Raw genomic sequence first — 27,165 nt, 5'->3', positions numbered from 1 at the left:
AGGGAGGAAGGAAGGAAGGAAGGAAGGAAGGAAGGAAGGAAGGAAGGAAGGAAGGAAGGAAGGAAGGAAGGAAGGAAAAATATATATTTAGGAACAGATACAATTACTAGGAGCTGGAGGAAATTGATTACACGAAACATGTGTGGTGAGTCTTTATCCACCAGTGCCCCGTCACGCTGTGGCCAGAGCTGTTTGGTTTGGACGAGATGTGTGTCAGAGAGAGGGCGCTCAGCCCCTACCTCCAGGGGCAGGTTCCAGGCGATGTACACGTGGGACTTGTAATCGTCCATCCAGACCTCGGCCACGCGCAGAGCGTTCCTCTTGGTGTAGAAGCCGATGTTGTTGTTGTAGGGCTTCTTCTTCCTCTCAATGTGGGCCACTCGGGAGCAGGGTAGGACCTCCATGCTGCCACCACAGAGCCACACCTGGAAAGGGGAAGGACAAGGCACACAGTTGTCAGTCTTAGGGGTTCTCTGATTTTCAGAGGCCTGGCTCTCTCACATGGTACTGCTGGAAGGGACCTTAAAAGTCACTGTGCTTATTTTACCGATGAAGAAACTGAGGCAAACAGAAGTTTAATGACTTACCCAGGCTCACACGGCTAGCACAGTGTCTGAGGAAGGATTTGAACCCATGTCTTCCTGATTCAAAGTCTAGCACTCTATGCACTAAATGCGGGCCTTGAATCTGGGTTGACCTTGTGTGTGGAGTGTACACATGAGTTGAAGAGATGTCCCTAGGCATCTTACATTAGTCTTTTGGATATCACATTATACTGCTGACACAGACTAACTTGCCACGCACGAAAACCTTCATTGTACTTAGGTGTGGTGGTCTAAACCCAGCTGCCAGGCTGAGGCTGGAAGACGGCTTGAGTCTAAAGAGTTCCAAGTTTCACTGGGCTAGGCCAATCAATCAGATATCTGCTTGAATATGGTGAGATCTCAGGCTGATCAGTAGTGGAACCAAGCCCATGAGGAGCCTCTCTAGGTCCAGCCTGGGCAAGAGAGGGAGACCCAGACTTTAAAAAATAGTGAACTGCTACCTAGCCATGATCATGTCAGCTCCCCTCTTGGACTTGCAGATTAGATGTTTTTGAACCCAAGTGGGATAAGCCATGTAGTTCAGCCCTCTCCTTTTACAGATGAAGAAATAGAGATCCAGACACATTACAGGCGTGTAGACCTAGAGTTGGAATGACCCTCAGAGGCCATCTAGTTTGACCTCATAATTTTATAGATAAGGAAACTGAGGCCAATAGAGGTCATCCTTCCGGGATCCAGTATTCTAGTCTGTTAACCTTTCAGATCTTCACTCTGCTGCAGATTTGATAAGCATGTCAAGTCATTAATTAAAATGTTAACAGATTAATTAAAATTAGGGGGGGTCCTGCATTAGAGACTCTGCAATTAGACACCATCAATGACTTCTCTTTGAATCTGGTTATTCTGTCCATTTCAAATGTACCTAATTGTGCCCCCATCTAGTTCTCCTGTGTTCATGTTTTCTACAAGAATATCCCAAGAGACTCAGTTGGGTCAGTGCTTTTCTCAAATCTAGGTATACTCTATCAACAGCTGTGCCTTGATCTAATAGTTTGGTGACCCTGTCCTTACAGCCAGGCCTTCCTGCCTCCAAGGCCACCTCCCCTTAATATGCTGCAACATTGCTTTTCTAAACATGAGGGTAATAGAAGCATCTTGGTTTTTTCATTCTTTTCTATTTTACAGATGAGGAAACTGAGGCCTAGAGAGAGTAAATAAATGCCTCATCCAAGCTCATCACAGAGGCGAAATTTGAACCCAGAGCCTGGAGCTGGGTGCTCTTTCTCATGCTACCACATGTATCATCACTTACAGAAAGGATCATGTTTAATCAATGCCCAGTGGAGGAGTTTTTGACCCAGACAGGGATGTAATAAATAGTTATAGGGGATTAAAAAAGAATAAAAGCCCTCAAGGGGAGGTGAGGGTAAAGAAAGGGCCTTCCAGCTGGGTCCCCCTGACACCCAGTGTGGCCATGGTTCTGCCTCAAACCAACAAATGCAGCCCCCAAAGCCTATCCTTTCCAGGCTCCAAGTGGTCACTCAGAAAGTCGGCCTTGCACTCTTTTTGCATCTCAGGCATCTGGCCCAAGCTTTATGGAAGTTTGTGGAGCATGGCCAATCTCAAGCCCTCAATTGAGTGGGAGGAGAATCATGTCTTGGAATTCACTCTATGGTCAATTCAACCTGGATCCCAAGCTGCCACCTGTTATAAATGCCCATCACTGGTGTACCCAGATTCTTAAGGAATGCAGAACACTGAGAATTATGGACGTGAATGTCAGAAGAATGAAAGGGTTTTTAATCTAGTTTTTATGGCTATCTTGGTATTTTTTACATTTCCTTCATTTCCAAAAATATCGTTTTCTCCTTTCTTTTCCAAAGAGTTGTCCCCCAGGGGTGGCTAGGTGGTACAGTGAGTAAAGCGCCAGCCCCAGAGTCAGGAGGACCTGAGTTCGGTTCCAGCCTCAGACACTTAACACCCACACAAAAAATACTAGCCGTGTAACCTTGGGCAAGTTACTTAACCCCAATTGCCCTCCAAAAAGGCAAAAAAAAAAAAGAGTTGTCCCTTGTTAAAATATGTTTATAAAATATAAATGTTGGTACATTTCTAAAATATAAGTATATTATGCTTATAAAATACAATATATTATATTTACACTTATAAAAGAGCAATATATGTTGTATTCTATTTGTAAAATAAAGGGCTTCTAGGTGGCACAGTGCCTAGAGTGCCAGGCCTGAGTCAGGAAGGAAGACTCCTCTTCCTCAGTTCAAATCTGGCCTCAGACACTGACTAGCTGTGTGACCTGGGCCTGGGCAAGTCACTTTCCCCTGTTGACCTCAGTTTTCTCATCTGTAAGATGTAAAATGTCAAAATGCTAGAATATTTTTGCCAAGAAAACCCCAAATGGGGTCATGAAGAGCTGGACATGACTGAAAATTGACTGAACAACAATAAAAATGTGTAAAATGAAATATACAATATTAGGTATAGTATATTTATAAAATATAAGTATTTTATATTTTAAAAACATTTAATATTTATACAATAGAAATGTATCATATCATATGAAAATATATGTTTAAAGAAGAAAAAAATCAGGTCACTAAAACTAATCAATACACCCACTGTTTTGAACAGTATTTGTAACATTTATTCTACCTCCAAAGCTCCCCACACTCTTGCATTTTCTTAATTTCAGGAGAACCAAAGTATCAAACAAAGGCTGGTGGGGAGTGAGAGTGAGCAGGGGATGACCCGGTAAGTCTGCTGGGTTCTTATTGAGAGCAAGAGATGAAAGCCAATGGACAGCCACTTTGACGGTACCCAACGTAGTAAAGGAACAAGAAGAAGGCCTAGAGGGCACAGGGCAGATGGATCTTCTAGGAAGAATCACAGTATTGGAGATTCAGAGCTGGGAAGAGATATTGGAGGCCTTCAAGTCCAACATCCATTTTACAGATAAAGATACTGAGGTACAGAGGTTTAAGCATGAGATATGGGGAAATATGGATAAGCTTCATACAGGGTCAGGAAAGGGCAGAAAGGTCTGGGGCTCAGGGACTTAATCCACAAAGGCCCACTGATGCATCCTTCTCCTGAGCAGCACCCGTGATTTCAAGCCCCAGATCTCCTGATCTGATATCGGAGACTTGAGGCAGGTAGAAATAAGATTGCTTCCATATGGGGAAAGATAGCTCTTTTTTTTTTTTTCGTTCACCACCATGCATTACTGAAATGGGTTCAGAGCTTTCCATGCCCTTCTACAACAACTTAGCACCCTTTATCCCTTTCCCTTTCTCTTCCTTTTCCCTATAGATCTCTTTCCTGTATCATAGTATCATATGATCAATCAGTCAATAAACACTCATTAAACACATTAAAGTGTGCTAGGTTCTGGGGATACAAGGGGAAAATGAAATACTTCAGGCTCCTTTAGAGAGTTTTCACACATAGATTAAACTTAGAACTGAAGGGATCTTATAGGTAACCTAGTCTTCTTTACTCAGATGAGTCCACCAAGTCCCAGGAAAGTCTTGCCCAAAGTCACACAGGCATTGAGTGGCAGAGCAAGGATTCAAATATGGAAGTTCTCCAATGCCTGTCTTCCTCTTTCCCTATCCTACCACCATCTCCGCATCTTTTTCCTCCCTCCTTTCCTCCTTCCTTCCTTCTTTCCTTCCTTCCTTCCCTCTTTTTCTTCCTTCCCTCTCTTTTTCTTCCCTCCTTCCCCTTTTCTTCCTTCTCTTTCTTTTTCTTCCTTCCTCTCCTTTCTTTCTTCTTTCCTTTCCTCCCACTTTCCTTATCTCTTCCTTATTTTCCTTTCTTTCTTTTCTCTCTTCCTCTCTTCCCTCCTTCCTTTCTTGTCTTCTCTTTCTTTTTCCCTCCTTCCTTCCCCTTTTTCTTTCTTTCTCCTCCCTTCCTTTTCTATTTCTCTCTTCCTCCTTCCTTTCCACATAATAATGCAAACCACAATATTCTAAAGCTACCATCAAACACCACTGGAAATATGAAGACAGAACCATTTGGCAGCCTTTGGATGGGTCTGTACTGATGGAGAGAATCAGTGTGTCTGGTGGGGTGGGAATCTTGCCCTCTATTAAGCTGATATTAATCTGACAACTTTCTCTTCTTCAGAGTTTAACACTGGAATAAGAAGAGTAAACTGAAAACAAGCTTAGAGACAATTAGAATTATTTATATGGCATTGGGGGAGAGGGGAGATGCTGTTATCATTCTCGCAGCTGGCATTCATCACCCAATCTGTTAGCTTTTCTCTTGCCTCTTGCATAGAAGGAAGGCGGTGTGGGCAGCTGTAATTACAACTGGGCTTCTCTTCTGTTGTGGATGCTTAGAGTGATGGCAGGAAGCTATCAGGCAAACGGCAGTGATCTATCTGTTTAATAGGTTTAATTCTGTTTATCCAACCCCCAAAGTGCCTGGATACCTTTCTGGAGGATTAGATGGGAGCATAAAGCATCTTGGGATATGCCTGGCACAGCTACATTCTTGGAAGAGAAAATGACATTAAGTCTCTTCTAAGGTTTCCCTAAACTGGCAGTCACTCCTTCCTCCCTCCCCCAGTGAAATTCTACTGCCCCCCCCACCAGTCATAATGTACAGGGTTAGGAATCAGCAGGAAATAACAAATGCTTTGGAACCAAATTAGACAAAATGAAACTCCCGGCTAAATAAGCGCACACTTCCTGCCCCACGGATCTCTCCGGTTTAATACCTGCCTGGTGACTGACATAAGAAATCAGGTCTCTGACAGATGGGCAGGGAGTGGGAAGCTCGAGCAAGTCTCCGTGAGCTTCTCGGCCCATCTGCCTTCTCCGAATGGGGACCTTCATCCTCCTTTTTTTTAATCAAACCACCTGGAACTTGGAACACACCATGGCATTGACCCAATGCTACATTTCTGAGATTATGTTCCTATGCTAGAATTAAGCCAACAATCACATAGGGAGGATCTTTCATAGTATCCAACGCCAAATTACCAGTGTCGCTCATTTTCTCCCCAATGAATTGAAGGATTATTCTAGTTTTGTGTAGAAATGACCAGAATGTTACTGGTATGCCCTACTTTAAAAAACAAAAACAAACATCTAATAGAAAATTGGGAGAGTAGTGCTATCTGTGCATGTATATACACATGCATGTATACATGCATGTATATATGTGTACATACATACATATACACATGTACACACATACATACTAATATAGAAATCTATAAACCAGAGAGCAAAAGTATCAGAGAAAACATTTGGGGATAAGAGAAGAGAGAGACAGGAGAGGTGCCACTGAGCTGGTTCATGAGTGAGTGATGGAAATTATGGATGACACTTTCCTGATCCATAGGCTAAAAGCAGAACAATGACCCCTTTGCTGCTGTTCAGTTACTTTCTCAGTTGTTCTGACTATTCATGACTCCATTTGGGGCATTTTGGGCAGAAATACTGGAGTGGTCTGTCATATCTTTTGCAAATTCATTTGACAGATGAGGAAACTGAGGCAAACAAGGTTAGGTGATTTTCCCAGGGTCACACAGTTAGTTAGTGTCAGAGGCTGGATTTGAACTCAGGTCCTCCTAACTTCAGGCTTATCACTTTATCCACTGTGCCACCAAGCTGCCAGATGTCCCCCAGGTATCTCAAATTCAACATGTCCGAAAGTGAATTTATTTCCCTCCAGAATCCTTCTCTCTTCTGATTGTCTGCTGGAGAGGGCACCACCATCCTCCAAGCCAACCAGGAGTGTTGCCCTCAACCCTTGGTCTCACTCATCCCATGTAGCCAATCTGTCACCAAATCTTGTCATCTCTTATAAATGTCCCCTTCTTTTACACACACAGCCACCATCTTACTTCAGATATTCATCATTTTTCACCTGAACAGATACAATAACCTTCTAATTAGTATCTCTGTCTCAAGTCTTCCCCCACTCCAGTCAATCCTTCACTCAGCTGCCAAATGATTTTCCTCGAGTCAAGGTGTTATCATGTCCCCATCCAGTCCCCTGCTCAATAAACTAAAGAAGCTCCCCACCAAAGCAGCTAGCTGGCACCATGGTGCAGTGGAGCAGAGGGCTTAGAATCAGGAAAATTCCCCTCCTGGAGTCCAAATCTGGTCTCAGACTCTTATTAGCTGCGTGACCCTGGGCAAGTCACGCCAAACCACGCCAGAATCTCTGCCAAGAAGACCCCAAATGGGGCCATGAAGAGTCATACATGACTGAAAATGACTCAACAACACTGCCTCCAATATCAAATATAAAGACTCCTCACATTTAAAGGACTTCATAAAATGGTCCTTTTTTAGTCTTCTGACACTTGGATTTCTTCTATGCACTCTATGATCTCAGCCGATTGGAACACTTGTTCTTTATTACATTCAATACTCCCTCTCCGATCTCCAGCCTTTTGCATTGGTTGTCCCCCATGCTTAGTATTCTCTCTTTCTGTTTCTGTTTGTCTGTCTCTCTATCTCTGTCTCTGTGTCTCTCTCTGTCTCTGTGTCTGTCTCTGTCTCTCTATCTCTCTCTTTCTCTCTGTCTCTGTAGCTATCTCTCTGTCTCTGTCTCTCTCTCCCCTCTCACTTCTGCTTCCTGGTTCCCCTGGCTTCATTCAAATCCCACCTTCTGCAAGAGATCCTTTCCTGTTCTCCAGCTGTCAGAACCTTCCCTTCTCTTATCTCCTTCTATAAGTCTCTTGCAGACACCCAATTATCTAGGTGTTTTCTCCCCTATTGATACGTAAATTTCTTGAGTGAAGGGGCCGCCTTTATTTATTTATTTTTCTATGTTCAGCTCTCTAACCACTGCTTGGCATTTAGTGAATGCTTAACAAATTCTGTTTGATTGACTGGACAATAAAAAGAAACCAAGGCTGTGAAATTGTAATGACCAAGTTTGTTCCCTAAAATGAGATGGAAATGTGCCTCTTTTCCTTCTAATACTGTTGAGCTCAATAGATGTGTTGGCTAGCTTTGTTGGACTGTTTTTTTTCTCTTTGTTCTTTTTATTTTTTGATACAAGTGATAGTTGCCTGAATGGAAGACAGGTATATACACTTTAAAAATGAGGAGAATATAAAGACAAAAGATATCAATTAAAATTAAAACTAGGAAAAAAGATCAAGCCCAGACTGAAGTGAGGTGAGGAAGGCACTAACGGGACAGACTGTGGATTAAGTCTGGAGGAAGAAGAAGAAGGAAGGAGGGGCATTTAGTGAAATATGGCAGATAGCAGCAGGGAAACGCAACTACTTGACTCCTATGGTGCTTCTGCTCTCGGTAGCAAGGACAATGATCTTAGCTTGGAAAGTGGAGAAGGAATGTGATTAAGAGGGAACGCAAGGCCAAGGCAGGCAAAGCACTTTCTGAGATGCCTTAAGAGAGTCCAGATTTCCCGAAGCCAATGAAGAGGGCTGCTAAACGAACTTGGAGATGTGATTAAGGAACCACTCGGGAATCTCTGAGAGGCCGTGGGGGAAGCAAAAAGATGTGGGAAGAGTCAAGATTGGTAAATTTCATTCTCAAAAGGGAAAAGGAAAAAAAAAAACAGAAATGGAGGTTTATGGAAATGGCTGGTTGGTATCAATCCCTAGTAGAATGTTAGAACAGACAAGGAAATAGATAGTTTGAGAAATGCTAAACCAGAGAAATGGACTAGCCCAGTATAAGTCATGCCAAACCAACTTGGTTGTATTCCACTACTGGTAGACTTGGGCATAGGACGCCAGAATTTTAACATACAGATTTTTGAGCTGGATCATAGATTTAGAGATTGAAAGGGTTTTAGATGACATTTAGTTCAACCTTCTGATTTAAACTTATGGAAACTGAGGTAGACAGAGGTTGTGACTCACCCAGGGTCATACAGCTGGTAAGTGTCTGGGGCTGGATTTGAATTCAGGCTTTCCTGTCTTCCAATCCATTGTGCCACCTCATTGATTAGGGGTCATCTGTTTCATCCCCTCCTCCTTATAGATAAGGAAACTGAGACTTGGAAAAGTGAAGTGTTTTGACCAAGCACATGTGGGAAATGAGAGACAACAACAAAACTTGAAGGGCCCTTTGAGGGTCCTTTGGTTTCCAGTGGAGCCTTCTCGACACTGCCCACTCTACCTTGCTCAGATTTGGACAAGTCCTCCAAGATGGCCTGGAAGCTGTCTTGTATGAGACAACTCCTGAACTGGACCTTCAGTGAAACTAATTATTCAAAGACATAAAGATGACGAAGGAGAATATTCAAGGAACCCTAAAATATCAGATCTGGAAAAGACCATAAGGATAACATGTTACAACCCAACCCCACCCTCTGCCCATTTTACAGATGAGGGAACTGAGGCTCTGAAGGGGCGTGACTTTTCCAAGGTCATCCTGTCAACTTGTAGCAGAGAAAGAAAGAGGTCACACATCTGCTGATCCCCAGCCCATCTGACTGTGACGTTGAAGACCTTAACCACACCTGGCTATTGCAAATGGGATGTGCTCAACAGGTAACACAATCTTATCATCATTGTCCGAATTCTGATGATGATTTTCAGTTCTCTGAACTCTAGCTTATTAAAGAGACAAAGGAGAGAGGATTGATGCGTAGGCAACTGATGGAGAAGAAGAAGAAGGAAGGAGGAGGAGGAGGAGGACAGGCGAGATGCCAGCTGGAAGTCACCCTGCTACTTGCAGGAAGGGGCTGGTGAGCTGTGCTGACTGCTCTTTACCTCTCAGACTGTCAGGACCCAGAGGAGGCAAGGACAGTGACAGCCGCTTCTTGAATGCTCTGCAAAGTGTGGGTTCCAGGTTCTAGCTACAGTCCTGGAGGGAAGAGGAGAGAAAGTTCCTGGGCCAGGGGGCCAAGGAGAGAGTGGGGAGGAGGCTTTCAGAGTGTGCTTGGGGCAAGATTGTTGGGGGTATAGGGCAGTGGTTCTACCAGAGCTAGAAGTCAGAAATAGAACTGCCCAATGACGAAAGGCTTGAATGGGTCATGGCCAAGCAGTTGGGCAGTTCTGGTCTGCCTTGGGTGGAGGAGAGGAGGTGACTCAAACTCCACCCCCAATTCCCTGGCTTGAGCCTGATGGGATGGTTCCTTAGCTGTGACCTCTTCACAACAGTACCAGCTCTCAGTTGCCCAGAAGCCCATCTGTGCCCAGAGCTGGTCTCTCTGGATCAGAAAGCCAAACATTTGATTCTACTAGTCCTGACCCAGGGCTCAGGAATATATTTCATCCTTGGAGACCTCTCCATCTTCCTCCTTGTTATTAGCTGTTGCTATGTATATATTTATATATGAATATATACATATATGTATATATGTGTGTATATGTATGTGTGTGTGTTGCCATGCATACATTTGCTGACCTACAGGCTGGCAGGACAGGGCCATTGATAAGAGACACTCAGCAAGATCTGATAGCAGAGACCAGTGGCCAAGAATCAGTGCTAGAAGCTGTCTGCTAGTATTCTGACCTGGCCAGCTCAGATCCAGGGCTACATCTGGCTGGTGACTATAGGAGGGGCAATGGGGTCCTAGACTTGGTTCCTGGTAGAGGGAAAGATGAGGGAGCGAGGGAAGGAGGGAAGGAAGGAAGGAAGGAAGGAAGGAAGGAAGGAAGGAAGGAAGGAAGGAAGGAAGGAAGGAAGGAAGGAAGGAAGGAAGGAAGGAAGGAAGGAAGGCAGGACCTGGCACAATGATTACTCATAGCTTATCTTCAATAAGCAGCATTTCAGATGTTCTGAACCAGTTTTGTTGACCCAGAAACCCTGCTTTGTCTGTGTGGCTCAACCAAGAAAGGGGATGGCGTGGGTCTAACCCCCATCTAGCAGTTGGCACTACAACTATCCAAAGTCAGGGATAAGCCCTGAGCCTGTGATTTCATTGGCAGAGATAATTCCCTCAGGGTGGGATGGGGAGACTGCCTCCCCAAATTCATATTGGCACCTTCTTTGTAACTTAGGATTTGGAAAATTGCTTAGAGCAGAGATTGCCCCAGTGATGCAGCCAGTGTATGCCAGAAGTAAGACATGAACTCAGATGTTTCTGGCCCCAAGGCCAGGTCTCTCTCTACTACACCACATTGCTTCTCGGCCAATGCTTCTGGACTAGCATCTCTCTCTACTTGCTGTCTCGTGCTGCATCGAGGAGCCCAGCTCCCACGGAGCCTGCCAGAACCCCAGATGCAAAAAGGCCATTTGGTTTGACAAAACCCTCCTGTTTGCTGAGTAGGGCAGACCCAGCAGGCACACAGATTTACATCGCCTTAATGTTCCCCAACCCTAGGCCGCCACAAACGCTGAGCTGTGGCTTGTTCTCCTTCTGATGGCTCCAAGAATGGCATTTAACAGCGTTACACTTGAGATTGTAATGGACCGCCGGCTTGGGGACTCTCCTGACACCATCATCAGCTCCCTCCTCGTGTACTTGCTGGCACGATCTGCCAAGCAGACGGATTCCAGTCAGTTCTAGCTCTCTAGGTAGGAGCTATTCATTCCTCCTGCCCCCAATTTTCCAGCATCCCCTGGAGAGGCCTAAGAATGGGTAGGAAGCAATAATGTGCCATCTCCTCCTCTCTCCCACTCCCCCACCCCTTCCACATTTTCAATCAATTTAAAGGGATGTGGAGGATAAATGGCCTGACAGATGGAAGGTGCTTGGAGTTCTGAGTGGAGAGGTATTATTGTATTCATTGTATGTAAATCTTCCTTTCAAAAAATAACCTTGGACAGATTTGAACCGGTTGGCTGTAGGTAAAACAGCAGCTCCTGCCATTAGCAAGCTGTTCATTCCCAATACCATCCCGGCCCTTTTGGGGGGAACCATCTAAATCATCTCTGTTTGAGACAAATCAAACTTAAATGCTGTTCATTTGTTTTTAAAGGACTCATAAATGTAGCAAGAAAGACCATGATAGTTTCTGGACTGTACAGGGGGGGAAAATACCTCTGCTGAGAATAAAATACTCAACCCACTTCCCCTGGAAATAGAGTCCGGGACCTGCCCTGAAGATGCTGACCCTTCCTGGAGTTGGATGGAGATATTTTTAAATACTTCAAATAGGATATCAGTTCATTACTTGTATCCTTGGGTGCAAGACCAAGGACCACTGGGGCCAACCCAGCTGACCCAAAAGATCAGAGATCTAAAACTGGAAGGACCCCAAAGGTCATCCAGTCCTGCCCTCTCATTTTACAGGGGAGTAAACTGAGCCCCAGTAAAGTGACTCACCCAAAGTCATACAATTAGTGAGAGAGGCTGAATTTGAACCTAGGTCCTCTGACTCCACAGCTGGGGCCTTTTCCACTGTACCACACTTGGGGACACATGCATATGCTTTGAAGCCTGGAGTTTATATATCGCATGTATATTTTGTCTGAAGGCTGTCAAAGGGCTGTCCTCTCTCTGTGTGTCTCTGTCTCTGTCTCTCTGTCTCTCTGTGTCTCTCTGTGTCTCTCTGCCTCTGTCTCTGTCTCTCTGTCTCTGTCCCTCTCTCTGTCTCTGTCTCTCTCTCTCTCTGTCTCTCTCTCTCTGTCTCTGTCTCTCTCTCTCTCTGTCTCTCTGTCTCTCTCTCTGTCTCTCTCTCTCTCTCTGTCTGGAGGGGAGGAGGGGAGGAGATGATGGGATTGTGATTATCTTGGCACAGGAACTCAATTCTCAAACTTTGTGGTCTCAGGAGCCTCTTATACTCTTAAAAAATTATTGGAGATTGAAAAACAAATTTGTAGGAGATCCCAAGGACTTATGTGGGTTATATCTATGGATATCTACCATTAGAAATTAAAATGTCTTCGTATTATGATGTACATGGTTTTGACCTAATGGACCTAATGTTGATCTCTGAACCACACTTTGAGAACTACTGGCATGGGGACTCGCCAGTGAGGAACTTCCCTTCACTAGTGCAGACTGACACATTCTCTATGACTTGTAGTCTTAGAAAGCACCTCCAGACACAATGTCCACCTGTAGCAAGGCATGAAAGCAGAGGATGAGATCCCCTATATGGCGACTGATAGATAATGTATGGACAACCCTTTGTCGACCTCCAAACAAGATGTAAACGAGTCATGCTGGATTTCAGAGCATCTGAGAGTGCCCGGAAGGGCAGGCTGGGAGGCTGAGTGATCTCCCCAGGGTCTTACAACTAGTACATATAAGAGATTAAATTTGATAAGAGACGCGATGTGTGCATAACATGCTCCTCCTAAATGTAATCTCCTTGAGGGCAAGGGCTGTGTGTGTGCGTGGTGGGGGGGAAGGGGGAGCTTTGATTTTTTCCTACATATTCCCAGTATATAGCATATAGTAGATTCTTAAAGTGTTTGTAGAATTAAATTGAATAATCGATCTGACTCTGGAATACAGGACCAACTTTTATCTTTTAAAGCCTAATTCCTTCCCAGATTCTGAAGAGCACGTTCATTTGCTCATGGAAGAGGAGGGGAAATTTCTCCAAAGTCCAAGCTGCGAGACTGAGAGACTCCAACTGCCTCTGAACAGTCGAGCTCGCCCGGATGCTCTTAGTGATGAGCTCAGCGCCTGGCTCCCCAGGGATGGATTCTTCAGCCTGACTCCTCCTCTGCCCATCTCCCACACGCCACTGTATTTGGGGCCATTTCTCAGAGCCCCAGCGGCTCTAGCAGAATATGGAGGATGTCAGGGAAAGGAAGGAAAATGCCAGTCATCCACCTGAATACCAGGGTGGAATGGTCTCCCTGGCTGACGCCCATTCCTGGGTCCCTTTTATCTACAGATAATGAGCAGCTGGCAAAGTCTAATGTGCCTGTGAGTCAGACAGGAGAAGCATCATGGTGCCAGGGTTAGAAGAGCAGTGGATTTTGGGTCAGAGGTGCTCTTGTGGTCACTCTGTCGTTTTAGTCCTGTTCAACTCTGGGGGTTTTGGCAGAGATACTGGAATGATTTGTCATTTCCTTCTCCACCTCATTTAACAGATGAGGAACTGAGGCAAACAGGATTAAGTGACTGTTCAGGGTCACAAGCTAGTAAGCATCTGAGGCTAGATTTGAACTCAGATCTACCTGACTCAAGAACACTAACCATATACCTACTCCCGAGGACAGTTCTGCTATGTGCTGCCTATAGAAGCCTGAGTAGGATACTTGATCTAGAACATGTTTTTTTCCCCTTGGTAAATGGAGGGACTAGACTGGATTGTTCCTTCCTGCTTTTAAATCTAATGACTGACTCTATGATAAAATTGTTGATTCCCATCTGTTCTCAAACCCAAGCCTGTAGCCAGTTGACTCACAAAAGAAGGACAGAGTGTGGATGACTCATTTGCCCTTAAGGGGCTTGTAATCCAATGGGGAGACAACATGGGCATTTATACCAGGAGTTCTTAACTTGATGCTCATGAACTTTTTTTTCCCATTAGCTTTTTAAAAAATATATTTGATTTTTATTGTGATTCATGATAATTTTGATATTTTGAGTAACTCTGCTCCCACATAATAGGTTTCCCTTTTAATCTTATGTATTTAAAGTTATTATTCTAAGAAGAAGTCCATAGGCTTCAGTAGTTTACCAAAATGGTATAGTGCACAAAATAAATCAAGAATCTTTGGCATGTGGATCAAGGTCACCCCAACAACCACAATTCAATGCATATCTACTGGGTGCCATCTTCCTAGATTGAGGATTGAACAAATTGTAAATTTTTTGAGGGCAGGAACTTTCCCACTTTCATAATTATCTCCAGTGCCAGAAATATAGGAGGTGCTTAAGACATTCTTAATTGATGGTTATAAATTAAATCCAATTTCAGTAGAAAGTCTGACTTTTAATCTCTCAGAAAGGGATACCAGCCTATAGTTTCTTGAGTAAGTGAAGTGGACCAGAGGAGGGACTAGCTGGCTCCCCCACGAGTACTCTCATGGCACAGAGGCTGTGAATGATAGATGCCAAATTCAATAATTCACTGCTGAGTGGCAAAGCACCTCAATGGGGCTGAAAAGTTATTTGGGGAGAAATAATTGGTTTGTGACTGATAATTCAGAGTTTATCGCACTCACCCATCAAAGCCAGAAATGTGGAGCCTGCCAACATGATAAAATGCATTTGTGTTTGTTCTTCCTGCTCTCAAGGCTAAAACGCTCTTTTAATGTGTTAATGGCCTCTGATGAAGACGGCAGCCACTTCTGATAGAAACAACCTGGTTAAAACAGAGAACTCGAGTGTCTGCAGAGATACAGAATCTAGGACTGCAGCAACAATTGATGTTACCTTGTCAAGGGAATTTTTTGGCACACATTTTATAGGGAGAAAAATACAATGAAGACAGAGGAGCAACATAGTGCAGTGGATAGAGAGATGGAGCCCCGGGTCAGGGAGATCTGAGTTCAAGTCTCCAAGACGACAGGTTTCAGAGAATAAATTGATTTTCCTTGATAAAGGATTGAACTCACAAGTCTGCTTAAACCCCCCCCCCAACTATTCTGAACACAGTGTTATGTAGCACCCAGAGGCCCCTCCTCCCCTATGTCTAGGCCCCCTGGGTTCTAAGTACTCTGTAACTTAGTACTCTAACTCTGTTAGAGTACATTCTAACTATGGCTCATGAACCCCCACTGATGTTTGTTTTTTCAACGAGGCAGTCAGAGGTTATACTTAGTACATTTAATGAAACAGCATTGCAATAAACGTAATGGCAGAATTTCCTGGAGCTCACTGTCCCATCTGGCTTCAGGGGGAAGTAGACACAGTGCATAGGTATTGTAAATGGGGTAAGATACATGGTGAATGGATGTGGCCAGGGAACATGTGTGTGTGTGTGTGTGTGTGTGTGTGTGTGTAGCATTCCACAGCTCTCTGCTGGCTACTGCTCTCCACTGCAACTGGAGATGACTGAAAAATTTGGTGACTTTTGTCCCACTTGCCCCCAGAAACAGATCACAACCTCCTCCCTCTCTTATCTTACTCTGGTTTTAAGAATAATTTATATTTTGTCTCCTTAGATCATAAGATCTGAGATCCAAAGCTGGAGGGGGACCTTGGAGGCCAGCTAATCCAACCTCATAATTTCTACTCATCATTTATCAAGTGCTTTCTGCTGCTGTGGCACTTAAAAGATTCAATTATTTGGTCTGGTCAATGGTGGAATTTCACCGGGGCATTTGCCCAAATACATCCCATTTTTGACTGTCCAAGGCCTACCACCAAGAGCTCATCATTCCCTTAAGGATATCCTACAAAGATGGTTTGACTGTCCAAAAATGGTAAACTGGAATCATTGAAAGGACCAGCTGGATATTGCCATCACTTAACAAATGTTCCTTCTTTCTTTTTTAGTTTCTCTTCTCTCTCTGTGTGTCTCCCTATCTCTCTCTTTCTTTCTCTCCTCCTTGAGGGCAGAAACTCTAGGGCCTTCCTTCCTTCTTTCCTTCCTTCCTTCCTTCCTTCCTTCCTTCCTTCCTTCCTTCCTTCCTTCCTTCCTTCCTTCCTTCCATTCGCCTATCCTTTGAGTCAGGAGTTCTTAATCTTTTATATCCTTGACCCCTTTGGCACTCTGTTGAAGCTATGGTTCAGTGTTCCCACAGAGTACTCAGGACCTAGGGGTAAATTTCTGGGTTCTCAGGCAAGGGGACAGCTCTGATGCTCCATAATATTATGTTCATAGTTTTTAGTTGTCTAGTCCAGATGTTCTTAATCTTTTTGTGTGTGTGTCCTGGACCCCTTTGACAGTCTGGTGAAGCCTATGGACCCAATTTCAGATAATGCCTTTAAAGAAATGAAACAAAACACAACACACAGGATCACAAAGGAAACTAATTGTATTGAAACACAGGTATTAAAATATTGAAAAAGAACAGGTTCAGGGACTCTTGGTTAAGAAGCCCCTTTCTAGGAAGGCTATGGAAACTGAAGTCTGCAGAGGCTCAGCCATTGTATGGTCAAGCCCTTCAGAGCCATGAGCTGCCTGACCCTGAATCCCAAAGAACCTGATTCCCATTTTGAGGGGAAGCGTTGGTGTGGTGAATGGAGAATTGGACCTAGAATTGAGATCCAGCTACACCCAAGTCACTGGATCTCCCTGGGCCTTAGTTTCCTCATTTGTAACATGAAGAGACTGAATTCCTAGCTCTACATTTGTGGTCCTCTGAGTACATCTCCACAGACAGGCAACCTGGAGAATGATTTATTTGGCTAAGGACCACGGTCAGTCGAGACGCTGATGAGAGCTTATAGCCCTCTGTGAGTGATGCTTTTGCAATGGTATGAGAGCAACCCATTTCTCATTTGACTCTGTCTCTGTTATTCATCTGTCCTGCTGGGACCTTAATCAGTGCTTTGGAGAAGCAAAGGTCCCTTGGTACTTTTGATAGAAGAAGACTGACTTAAGAGCTAAGAAACAGAGAAAACTGCCATGAAAAAAATGTAAGAACATAATCACGTGTTCTCATTGTTTTGTCACACGTAGACCCACCCACACATGCGTGCAAACACAGATTTGTGAGCTTTGGGGAGTTTGACTTTCAGAAGCAAACACAGGCACTGGCTAATTTGGGAGCCTTCAAGCACAGAAGGGTGATTTTTTTTTTTAAATGACAAAAGGGCTGTGTTAAATGATTGGTTTGAAATATCAGCAATCACAAGGGGAATGGTAATCACATGAAAGTCACATCTGCATATGTAAATCATCTGAGGAAAAATGGTCTAGTTCTCTCTGTCTGTCTCTCTCTGTCTGTCTCTGTTTCTGTCTGCCACAGTCTCTCTGTCTGTCTATCTCTCTGTCTGTTTCTGTCCCTTTGTCTGTCTCTGTCTGTCTCTCTGTCTTTGTCTGTCTCTTTCTTTCTACCCCCCTATCTTTTTCTCTGCTCTCTCTCGTTCTCTCTCTGTCTCTTTCTGTGTGTCTGTGATTGTCTCAATTTCTCTCCGTATGTCTGTCTAGCTCTCTTGCTACCTCCCTCTCTCTTCCTCTGATCACTGTCATTCTCTGTCTGTCTGTCTCTATCTGTGTCTGTGTTTGTCTTTGTCTCTCTCTTACTACTGCTCTCTCTTTCTCTCCTCTCTCTCATTCTCTGTCTCTCCCACTCTCCCTTTTTTGTCTAGTGCCCTAAGTCCTTAAGAAGGAGGGTTTTTTGTTTTTGTTGTTGCTGTTTTGTGTTGTCTTTTCTGTGTTCCCCCTAATCTCTTACATGGCATCAGTCCCAGGTGGGAGAAGGATGCTCTCTTTTTCATAGCAAGTGGGTTCCCCTGATTTCCCACCTGCCATCAGCCATGGCCTCATTTCCTACACATGGGATGAGGCCGTCTAAGTCCAATCACAGTCTGATGAGATTGCCCACATGCTCAATCATAGCCAGCGACGAAGGAAAGCTCAAACTTGCACCTCTAAGCCGCTCTCTCAGGCAGAATGAGGCTTGATGGGGGGAGAAGAGCACCCTGTTATTAGTGTTTCACTAGGCAAAGGGGTAATGGGATTCCACACATGTCCACCGAGCATTTGATAGCTTTGCTCCAGCTCTCCAGGCCGCATTTGGGCTCGTGTCATGCTTTGGGAAGCTTTAAATGTCTTCCAGGCCCTTCAGAATTATCTGCCACAACATGGGGCCATGAAGCAAACAGCCCAACTCCAACTGCTGTGACATACGTTGTCATTATGTTCTCCTCAGTGTAATCACTCCGAAACAGATCCTGGACGGCAGGGAAGGGCCTTGTCTTTGGAGAAATGACAGGAGCCCCGACAGCAACCACTTTCTGCAGAAAGGGGCAGGGGCTGCTGATGCATCCGTCCAATGTGATGGCAGATGCCGTCCCCAGCTGGGGCCCGAGTGTTTGTGGGGGACACCAGATGGGATCTTCACAGCTGCCTTACTTTTATGCAAGCAGGTAGTGCCGTAGCAGGGGCCATTTCCTTTCCTTTCTGATCATGGGCCTAAGTTCAGATGTTGTTCTCCAATCTTGAAGTGAAGACAGGAAGACCTAAGTTTGGCAGCGAGTGGATGTCTATGGGCCATTCCATTTGTGGCCCTATGAACTCCCCTTTAACTGATCCAGTATGAAGAGAATATGATAATATTGTAGATTTAGAGCTGGAAGAAGCCTCAGAAGCCATGAGCCCAATCTCCTCCTTTGACGGAGACCCAGGGTCACAGAGGCAGTAAGAATCTGGGGTGGAATACTGACCCCAGTTTTATGACTTGAGACAATGTGCTTTTCTCATCAGGCTATCACGGTACAGAGGAAAGAACATGTATGTAGCATGGGTCAAGTCACTTAACCTTTTGGGTCCTCAGTTTCCTTATCTGTAAAAAGACAGCATCAGACTAAGTGGCTTCTAAGCTTCCTTGCAGCTCTAGACCTATGAAGTCTGTGATTTCATCAACGCAGAGAACACCTGGTGATGAAATCCTGGCCACCATGGAAGATTAGAAACTTCTTTGTAACTTATGCTCTTAGAAAATGGCCTGGGGACACCCAGGAGTTGTGTCTTGGCCACAGCCTCATGGCCAGTATGTGCCAGAGAAAGGCCTGCAGTCCAGATCTTCCTGATTAGGAAGCCGTCTCTTTCCCTGCTTACTATACCATGGCAGCCTCTGAATGGAATATCATTCAACTCTATTTCCCATCTCTGTGTCTTTGTACTGACTGCTCCCCTCGCCTGCACTGTTATCCCTACTAACACTCATCTCTTGGAATCCCTGCTTTCTTTCAAGACTTAGCTTTATTCCTACCTTCTGTAGGAGTAAAGTTCCCCCAAATGATCACTAGAGCCCTTCCCTCCAAGGTCACTTCTCAACCATTTTGTATGTCTCTTTTTTTCATACATGTCTCACATTCAAATGTGAGCTCCTTGAGGCCAGGGTCTCTCTCTCTCTCTTTTTTTTTAAACTTTTCTTTGCATTACTAGCACCTAGCACAGGGCCTGGTACATAAAAATCAATAAATTTTTGTAAATCGATTGATAAACATAAAATATCTCTAAAACTCTTAGACCAGTTTAAGTTTCTATCTTGTAGTAGTTCTACTTCCTGCTGGGTAAAGAAATTCTTCCTTTGACTTGGTCTGAGGGTCTATTTCATTGAATTCAATTCACTAAAGTCTGTATTAAGTGACCAATATGTGTCAAGCACTAAAGCAGGGCCTGGATATACAAAGACAAAACCAAAACAATCTCTGCCCTCAGGGAGCTTGGATTCTACTATGGGGTATAAAATATAACTTCTTTCAGCCTCAGTTTCTTCATCAATGAAATGGGAATAACAGCAACCACTTTCCAGGGCTGTTTAGAACATCAAATGAGATGATATGTGAAAGGCTTTCCACATCTTAAAATGCCATGTAAATGTTATTATTTGCTACTTTGATTGATAAGTAAATTCAAACTATGTGTAAAATAAATGCAGAGTCATTTGGGAAGGAGCAGGCATGTGAGCTCAGCCTCGGAATGGGCCAAGGCTACCAGGAGGCAGAAATGAAGGAGAAGAGTATTTGAGGCATGAAGAGGCAGCCTATACAAAGGCATGGAGGGGGGAAATGGCCCAAGTTTGGCTGGAGTATAGAATGCACTGGGGGGAGGTCTATGATTTATGTCATTGGCCCAGAAAGGTTGGCTGGAGACCCAGTGAGGTAACAGAGGTGAAGGGCTTTGGAAACCTCGACACACGACGTAAATGCTGGCTGTTATTATTGCCTATCGTTCCTCCTGCTGCTCTGCTCATCTCCATCATTACCGTTATTATCCCCATTGTCATTAACTTCATTCTTACTATCATTACTATTGTTATAACTTTGACCACCACCACCATCATCATCACCATTGTCATGATTTTCACCATCATCACTATTGTCATAATTGTCACCACCACCACCATCATCACCATTGTTATAATTTTCACCATCATCACTTCTGTCATAATTGTCACCATCATCACTATTGTCATAATTGTCACCACCACCATCATCATCACCATTGTTATAATTTTCAGCACCATCATCGATTATTGTTATAATTTTCACCACCATCATTATCATCATTATTGTTATAATTTTCATCACCAACATTATCATCAGTATGGTTGTTGCAATTTTCATTATCAACTTTGCTTTTATAGCTGCCATAATTATTATCATTCCATTATTATTTTAATATTATTATCATTTTCATTATTACTTTTATTATCATTACCAGTTTAAGAAAGGATATAAATGCCAAACAGAGGAGTTTGTCTTTTATTTTTGAGGGGAGGGTCTTTCTTTTTTGTCTTTGTATGCCTGTTGCACAGCACATAGTAGGCTCACTGGATAGGATGAAACAGGAGAATTCCAAACCTTCCTCTCTTGAGACATTGTGCTCTTTCTAGACTGAAGAATCCCAATTATTTTAGTTTCACTTTGAAGGTCTCCCTTGCCATGACCTTGATTATTTTTATGTCCCTTCTCTGGACTTGGGATTTTGGCCTTTACACTGACAGCAGTCAAAGTAGCCATGAAGGAAACCTAACAGGGTGTCATCCAGATCACCCACATCTATGCCCAACTCTGCTGGCACACTTCCACAGGCTGGGTCAGCAGATATAGCCCAGCTCTGCAGAAGTAAGGAAGGACATAGGTTGGTTTGCCAATGGAGTCTAGGGAAGAAGAATGATGGGTTAAAGGAAAAGAAAGATGTTTCCCCAGCTTCCATCCCCATTGTGCAAAAACATCCCTGTCTCCTGCATGAGACTTAATTAAATTTGGGGAAATCTAAGCTTAATCCTTAACGACGGCATCTGGCTCCCAGAGCTCAGCTCAACGACATTCCAAAAGGGTGTTTGCCTCATAGAATAAAAGAAAAAGAGCAGACTGGCCCCCTCCTTGGGCACCTGCAAGTAATTACGTGGTCTGTAAAATATAATAGGGGACAAATGGTCACAGATGAGCCACGAAGGGAGTCTGGCAATAAGGAGAGGGCTCTGGCTGGAGGCACAAAGGGGGAAGGGACCGATTATAACCAGGGCTGGATTGGAGGATAGATCGAATCACAGAATGACAGAGATGGAAGGTGACCCTGGAGATCAACTAATCCAATACCATCATTACATAGGGAGAAAACAGACTTGGAATGGGTAAGTGATTTGATCAATGTCACATAGCTGATGAGTCAACAGGTATTTATTGGACAGGAAGTACACTGCAGTGGAAAAAGGTTTGGATCAGGAGTCAAGAACTGATGTTAGACCCCAACTTTGCTTCCTCCCATCTGGGTCATCTGACCCCTCAGTTCCTCAGTTTCCTCATCGGCAAAATGAAGGTGTGGGCTAGATCAAGGGTTCTTCAAATGGGATCCATGAATTTGTGTGTTTAAAAAAATATTTTCAAAACCTGTATTCCTGTGTGATTGGTTTCATTTTTAATGCTGTGAATTTTATTTTTTGCATTTAAAAATATGATTTTGGGAAGGGGCCCATAGGCTTCACCAGACTGAGTATCCAAGAGGTCCAGGACACAAAGAAGGTTAAGAATTCCCAGACTAGAGATCCCATTTTTCATCATCTGATCCTAAGTGCTTAATATGGGCTGGGAAATGTGGTAGAGTAGAGAGAGAACTGGCCTTGGAATGAAGATCTGAGTTCAAATTCTGCCTTTGACATACTTGCTGTGTGATTCTAGGCAAGTCAGTTAAACCTTTGGTGCTGTAGGCATTGAATAAGAGCCCTGGCTTTGGAGCACGAGGAGGGGATCTAAGTTCCCATCTCTGATGCTGAGCAAGCTTTGAGTCAATTGCTTAACCCCCCTAAGCCCTGATTTTAAAAATGGGGGGAATGGATTAGATGGTTCCTGAGGGGATTTCTAGCAATATGGACTAGTGTATGAAGCTGCAAAGGAAGCAGCAATCTGCATTAGAAGAAGGACTTTTTTCTAGTAGAAATTCTTGGTATGAATAATATCACAAGTAGAGAGGGAAGGAGAGAGAGAGGGAGTGAAAGAAGAAAAGAAAAAAGGAAGTGAAGGAGGGAAGGAAGGAAGGAAGGAAGGAAAGAAGGCAGGCAGGAAGGAAGGAAGGAAGCAAGGAAGGAGGGACATTTGGAGATTCAGCTAAATTTCTATCTTTAGATTAACCTTTGCCCTTTCCTCTGGAAAGAGCACTATGGCACAAATACTCTGGGACTAAATGACATTTAGAGACAGTGTTTCCCAAGGACAACCAGAAAAAAAGAGCCCCCAAGGTATCACAAGATAAGACCACAACCATGGATCATAAGGTCTTTGAAAATTCTAAGACAGATGAAAACCTATGAGAGTTTTGCAAAATGGTATCTGTTGAATCTATAACCAAGTACTTAGGAGTAAGTGTAATCTGCAGGTCCTGCAAGTATGGTAGACCTGGACCTACTTACACATAGGCCAAACATTCCCCTTGTAAATGTAGCTCTCTCCTACTATACTCTATGTGTATCCTCATCCTTCCCACTGATGAAATATATTATTTGAGGGACAGCGTATATCAGGTTTATGTGGGGTAAAGCATTTTTTTTCTAATACCATCTCAATAAATGTCTTTGCTTGAAGCTTATTATATCTACTGGCTGACTATTAAAGGTAAGTGCCTTGATAGGGGCTCGTGTACAATAGTTTTAGGGTCGTGGACTGACATGATATCTTAAAACCATGGTCATTGCTTCCTATCCTTGGAGACCCAAATTACGATGCTAAATTGGGAGGTAGAGTAACCACAGAGTGGGTGCTATATCTACATATGTGCATGTTCTCTTCCCCAAAAACAATGTAATCTCCTTGAGGGTAGGGACTATTTCAGTTTTGTCTTTGTATTTCCAGCAACAGATCACACGATGCCTGGCACATTACAGGCGTTTAAGAAATGCTTGCTGATTGATTCACTGATACAGCATTCATAGCTTCTAGGCCCTCTCAAGGGTTTCTGGGAGTTGTATTAGGCCCTGGCAGACTAAGACGAGCCTCTCATTAATCCCTTTCTATATCCCTCAATCAGACTGAACCACCCTTCTGTCTGCTCCTGTGGGGTCCAGAAAAGTGGAAAATTAATGGAATGGTCATCAGGAGACTCTCCAAACTTAACCACTCTATGCCTCTGCTGTAGCCTCTAACACTTAATTACTTCCTTTGTTTCCTTAATCCCTCATTTAAAATAGCTCCATCCCTTTTGTGTCCTACATCTGAAGCTGAAATATATGATTTCTGGATTGCATTAAGAGAGCCAAACAACGTCTCCCTCTGCCTTCCCCAACTCTCTTAAAAGTAAGTCATAGTATTTCATCTCTGGTTGGCCTCTTCAGGCTAAGCTGTCAAAATATTTTCTGTGCAAAGCGCTGGGGTATGTTCTGACTGCCAATTATCCGAGATGCCTTTTTGAGGAGCTCAGTGCTCACATTCCCATGTGCTCATTTCTTTTTTGCATCCTAGGGAAATGGTCCATTCTATTTGTCCATTGGATGTGTATTCACATAGCCTGGTTTACCCAGGAATGTCCACTATGTATGTGTTTATGTGGCGGGGAGGGCTTGTGTGTGTGGAGGAAGACCACCACCAGGGCTCCTCTGGAAGAAGCTTGCTGGCAAGAATCCCCTAGGATTGAATGGCACTTAAAGACACTGATTCCCGAGGAGAACCAGAAAAAAATTGCTCCCAAGGAATCACAGGAGAAGACCAAAACCATGGACCATGAGATCAGAGATTTAGACCTGAGAGAAACATCAAAGGTCATCTGGTCCAACTCCCATGTTTACAGATGACCTCAAATGCTCCCTACCTCATGAGGTCATTATGAAGAAAAGTACTTTGTCCCTGGAACAGTGCCCATCAATTACTAAATTGTGAAACTCTTCTTATATGCCAAGAAATGGGGATAGAGAGAAAACACTGCCTGCCCTCAAGGAGATCACATTTTATTCTGCTGTGATTGTTACACAATCTCAGAACAGGAAGGGATTTTGGATACTCTCTAGGCTTACCCCTCCTTAAGCGATGGAAATCCTTGACAATATACCAACCAAATGGGATGCCTGTCTCTTGCCTGGACGTTAGTCCTGGTCCCACCAGTTGTCTGACCTTGGCCAAGTTATATCACTGCTATAAATCTTTATCTGCTCACCTTAGAGAACTGGGTTTGGGGTCAAGAAGTCCTAAATTCAGGCCCTGTTTCAACCACTTACTAGCTATATGGTCCTAGATAAATCACTTCACCTCTGCCTGCTTCAGTTTCCCTAGCTATGAAATGGGTATAATATTAGGATCTGCCTCCCAGAATTGTTGTGAGGATCAATAATAACATATTAATCTCTGTTATTATCATTATCATATATGTCATATATAGAGGCTGTTGGGTGGCATAGTAGATAGAGCACTGGGCCTGAAGTCAGGAAGACTCATCTTCCTAAATTCAAATCTAACCTCAGATACTTACTAGCTGTGTGACCCTGGGCAAGTCACTTAACCCTGTGTGCCTCAGTTTCCTCATCTGTAAAATGAGCTGGCAAAGAAATGGCAAACCGCTCTAGTATATCTGCCAAGAAAACCCCAAATGGAATCACAAAGAGTCAGACATGACTGAAATGACTGAGTAACATCTACAAATGTTATATATAACATTTTATTATTATTATTATTAAATTCTGCTTCATTCCTATGGCCTCCAGACTCCTTGGCACTGCTATCTGACCTGCTAACGGACACTTAGGACTTTGGGGCCTTTTCATCTGCCCTGCATCAGAATCCTTCTAAACAGGGCTTCTCCAATTAGGATGTGAGTTCCTAGAGAGGAGGGATCATTAACCTTTTCTGCTTGTATCCCCAGTGCTTTGTATCCACAGAGCTTGACATGTCATCAGGGCTAAACTAATGTTCCTTCCTTCCTCCCTCCCTCCCTTCCTTCCTTCCTTCCTTCCTTCCTTCCTTCCTTCCTTCCTTCCTTCCTTCCTTCCTTCCTTCCTTCTTTCCTTCCTTCCTCCCTCTCTCCCTCCCTCCCTTCCTTCCTTCACTCACATCAGATGCCAAAGTATTGAACAAATGTTTGAGGAATTATTCCTTTGAGAAGAAAGCTTTATCCTGTGTCTCTCCTGTGTCCCTGAGATCAGTGACCATGAGTATGGGACTGTTAGGTTCTCCCTGAGACTAAATCAAGAGAAGAGTTTCCATGCTGGGGAACAGAGGAGGGGCCTGAGATCTTGCTGGGGGAAAAGGGCATCAAACTAGTCTGTCCTTCATTTTTCAGGTAGGAAGCTGCGGCCCAGAGATCTTTGCCATCGTTGAAAGGCAGTTGCAGTGAGTTGGAAAGGGGAGAAGAGAAAAAAGTCCAGATACTCAGAATTCTCACCCTGCAAAAAGTTTCTTCACATAAGAAGTCAATCCAAGCACGGGAATGCCAGCCCTCACATCTCGACTCCAGGATCTGTTTGCAATTAACTCAAGTTTTTTGTTTTGTTTTTTTTTTTAAACAACAAATTAAACTCTAGCTTCCTTCCTCCCAGCTATTTCTCAGCTCCCCTCTTGGGTCCCAGGTGCACACAACCCTATAGAAGGTGGGGAGTCTGCTCTCAGCTCTGCCTGAATCAGCACAGTCCCAGGAACTGAGAATTAGCAAAAAAAAAAAACCCTGATATTGAAGCAGTAAAGGAAAGGAGGCGGAAACATGCTGCCCCAAACTTGCTGATTCTAGGAAAAAGAACTGAAGAAATGCACAGCTACAGGACAGGGGGAGAGGTCACTAGCAGCTCTGCTGAGGAGGTTTTGTGCTTTGCTGCAATTTGGCTGGAGTTTGGGGCATTTCTCTTCTCCCTCACCCTCACACCGTTTCTAAAAGCCCTCTGAGGGAGAAGAACTGACCTCAGTAGTCTTCCAGAGGCCAAGAAGAATAAGCCAACTGCTCATGAAAGGCCAGAGATGGAAAGGAGGCTTCCACCCTCCATGGATGGATACAATGTGGGATGTAGTAAAAAAAAAAAATTAAAAAAGAAAGGAGAAAGACACCAAGGAGAGTCGGAGGGTGACAAATTCTTCTCCATCCCTTTTGCTGTCTCACCCAGGAGATCTCTAGGGGCCTCAGGTACATGAAAGGGACCTGAGATGATGCCTTGGCTGTTGGGAGGGTGAGTAGCTGGGGCTGACCAAATGCTGGAGCTGGGGAGGTTGAGGTCTCCTCTCTAATGTGTGTGTATGTGAGACAGAAAAACAGACAGAATGACAAAGTAGCTCCAGTGAACCAAACACACTTCTGGCTTCTTGGACAATTTTTTAATGGAAAAGAGCCCCCACCAGTGGGGTGCTAAAGTTAGATATATGTGTTTGAGCATATGTATATCTCTCTGTGTATACATATGTGCATGCATACATATACACACAAAACATGTGTGTATATGTAGATATACACACACAGAGAGAATTACATACATAAATACATATACACATAATATACACATATACATACATAAATACATGCATGTGTTTGTATATATCTAGATATAAAAACATGTATATATGTGTTGCTATACATGTATGTACTCATATACACTTATGCATATATATTTTAAAATAACATTTTTAAGGCAAGTTTGTCATGTAAGAAGAGGTACACCAAATTCACAATCATGTACAACCTTTTCTCATTTAAGCACTGAAAACAGACCATAACACAAAGTTC

At 43.7% G+C, this 27,165-nt stretch overlaps 1 protein-coding gene and 1 long non-coding RNA gene across 2 annotated transcripts in view; one reads left to right on the top strand and one right to left on the bottom strand.

Moving 5' to 3' along the window:
• The window catches only part of GALNT17 (polypeptide N-acetylgalactosaminyltransferase 17), a 429,974-nt gene that overhangs the window by 24,998 nt on the left and 377,811 nt on the right, over positions 1–27,165 (bottom strand). Inside the window, exon 7 of the mRNA XM_069089547.1 lies at positions 240–425. Coding sequence (XP_068945648.1) covers positions 240–425 — 186 coding nt within the window. The remainder of the gene's footprint in view (positions 1–239; positions 426–27,165) is intronic.
• Positions 19,082–25,956, top strand: LOC138162400 (uncharacterized). The gene is made up of 2 exons (XR_011168626.1): positions 19,082–21,616; positions 25,741–25,956. It is a non-coding gene; the product is annotated as an uncharacterized lncRNA (long non-coding RNA).

This window comes from Petaurus breviceps, unplaced genomic scaffold (assembly GCF_028583685.1).
Source record: "Petaurus breviceps papuanus isolate PSGF00001 unplaced genomic scaffold, PetGlider_PUasm1.0 186, whole genome shotgun sequence".
NCBI lineage: Eukaryota > Metazoa > Chordata > Mammalia > Diprotodontia > Petauridae > Petaurus > Petaurus breviceps.
Note: the sequence above shows the minus strand (reverse complement) of the source record. Positions and strands in the feature narration are given on the sequence as shown.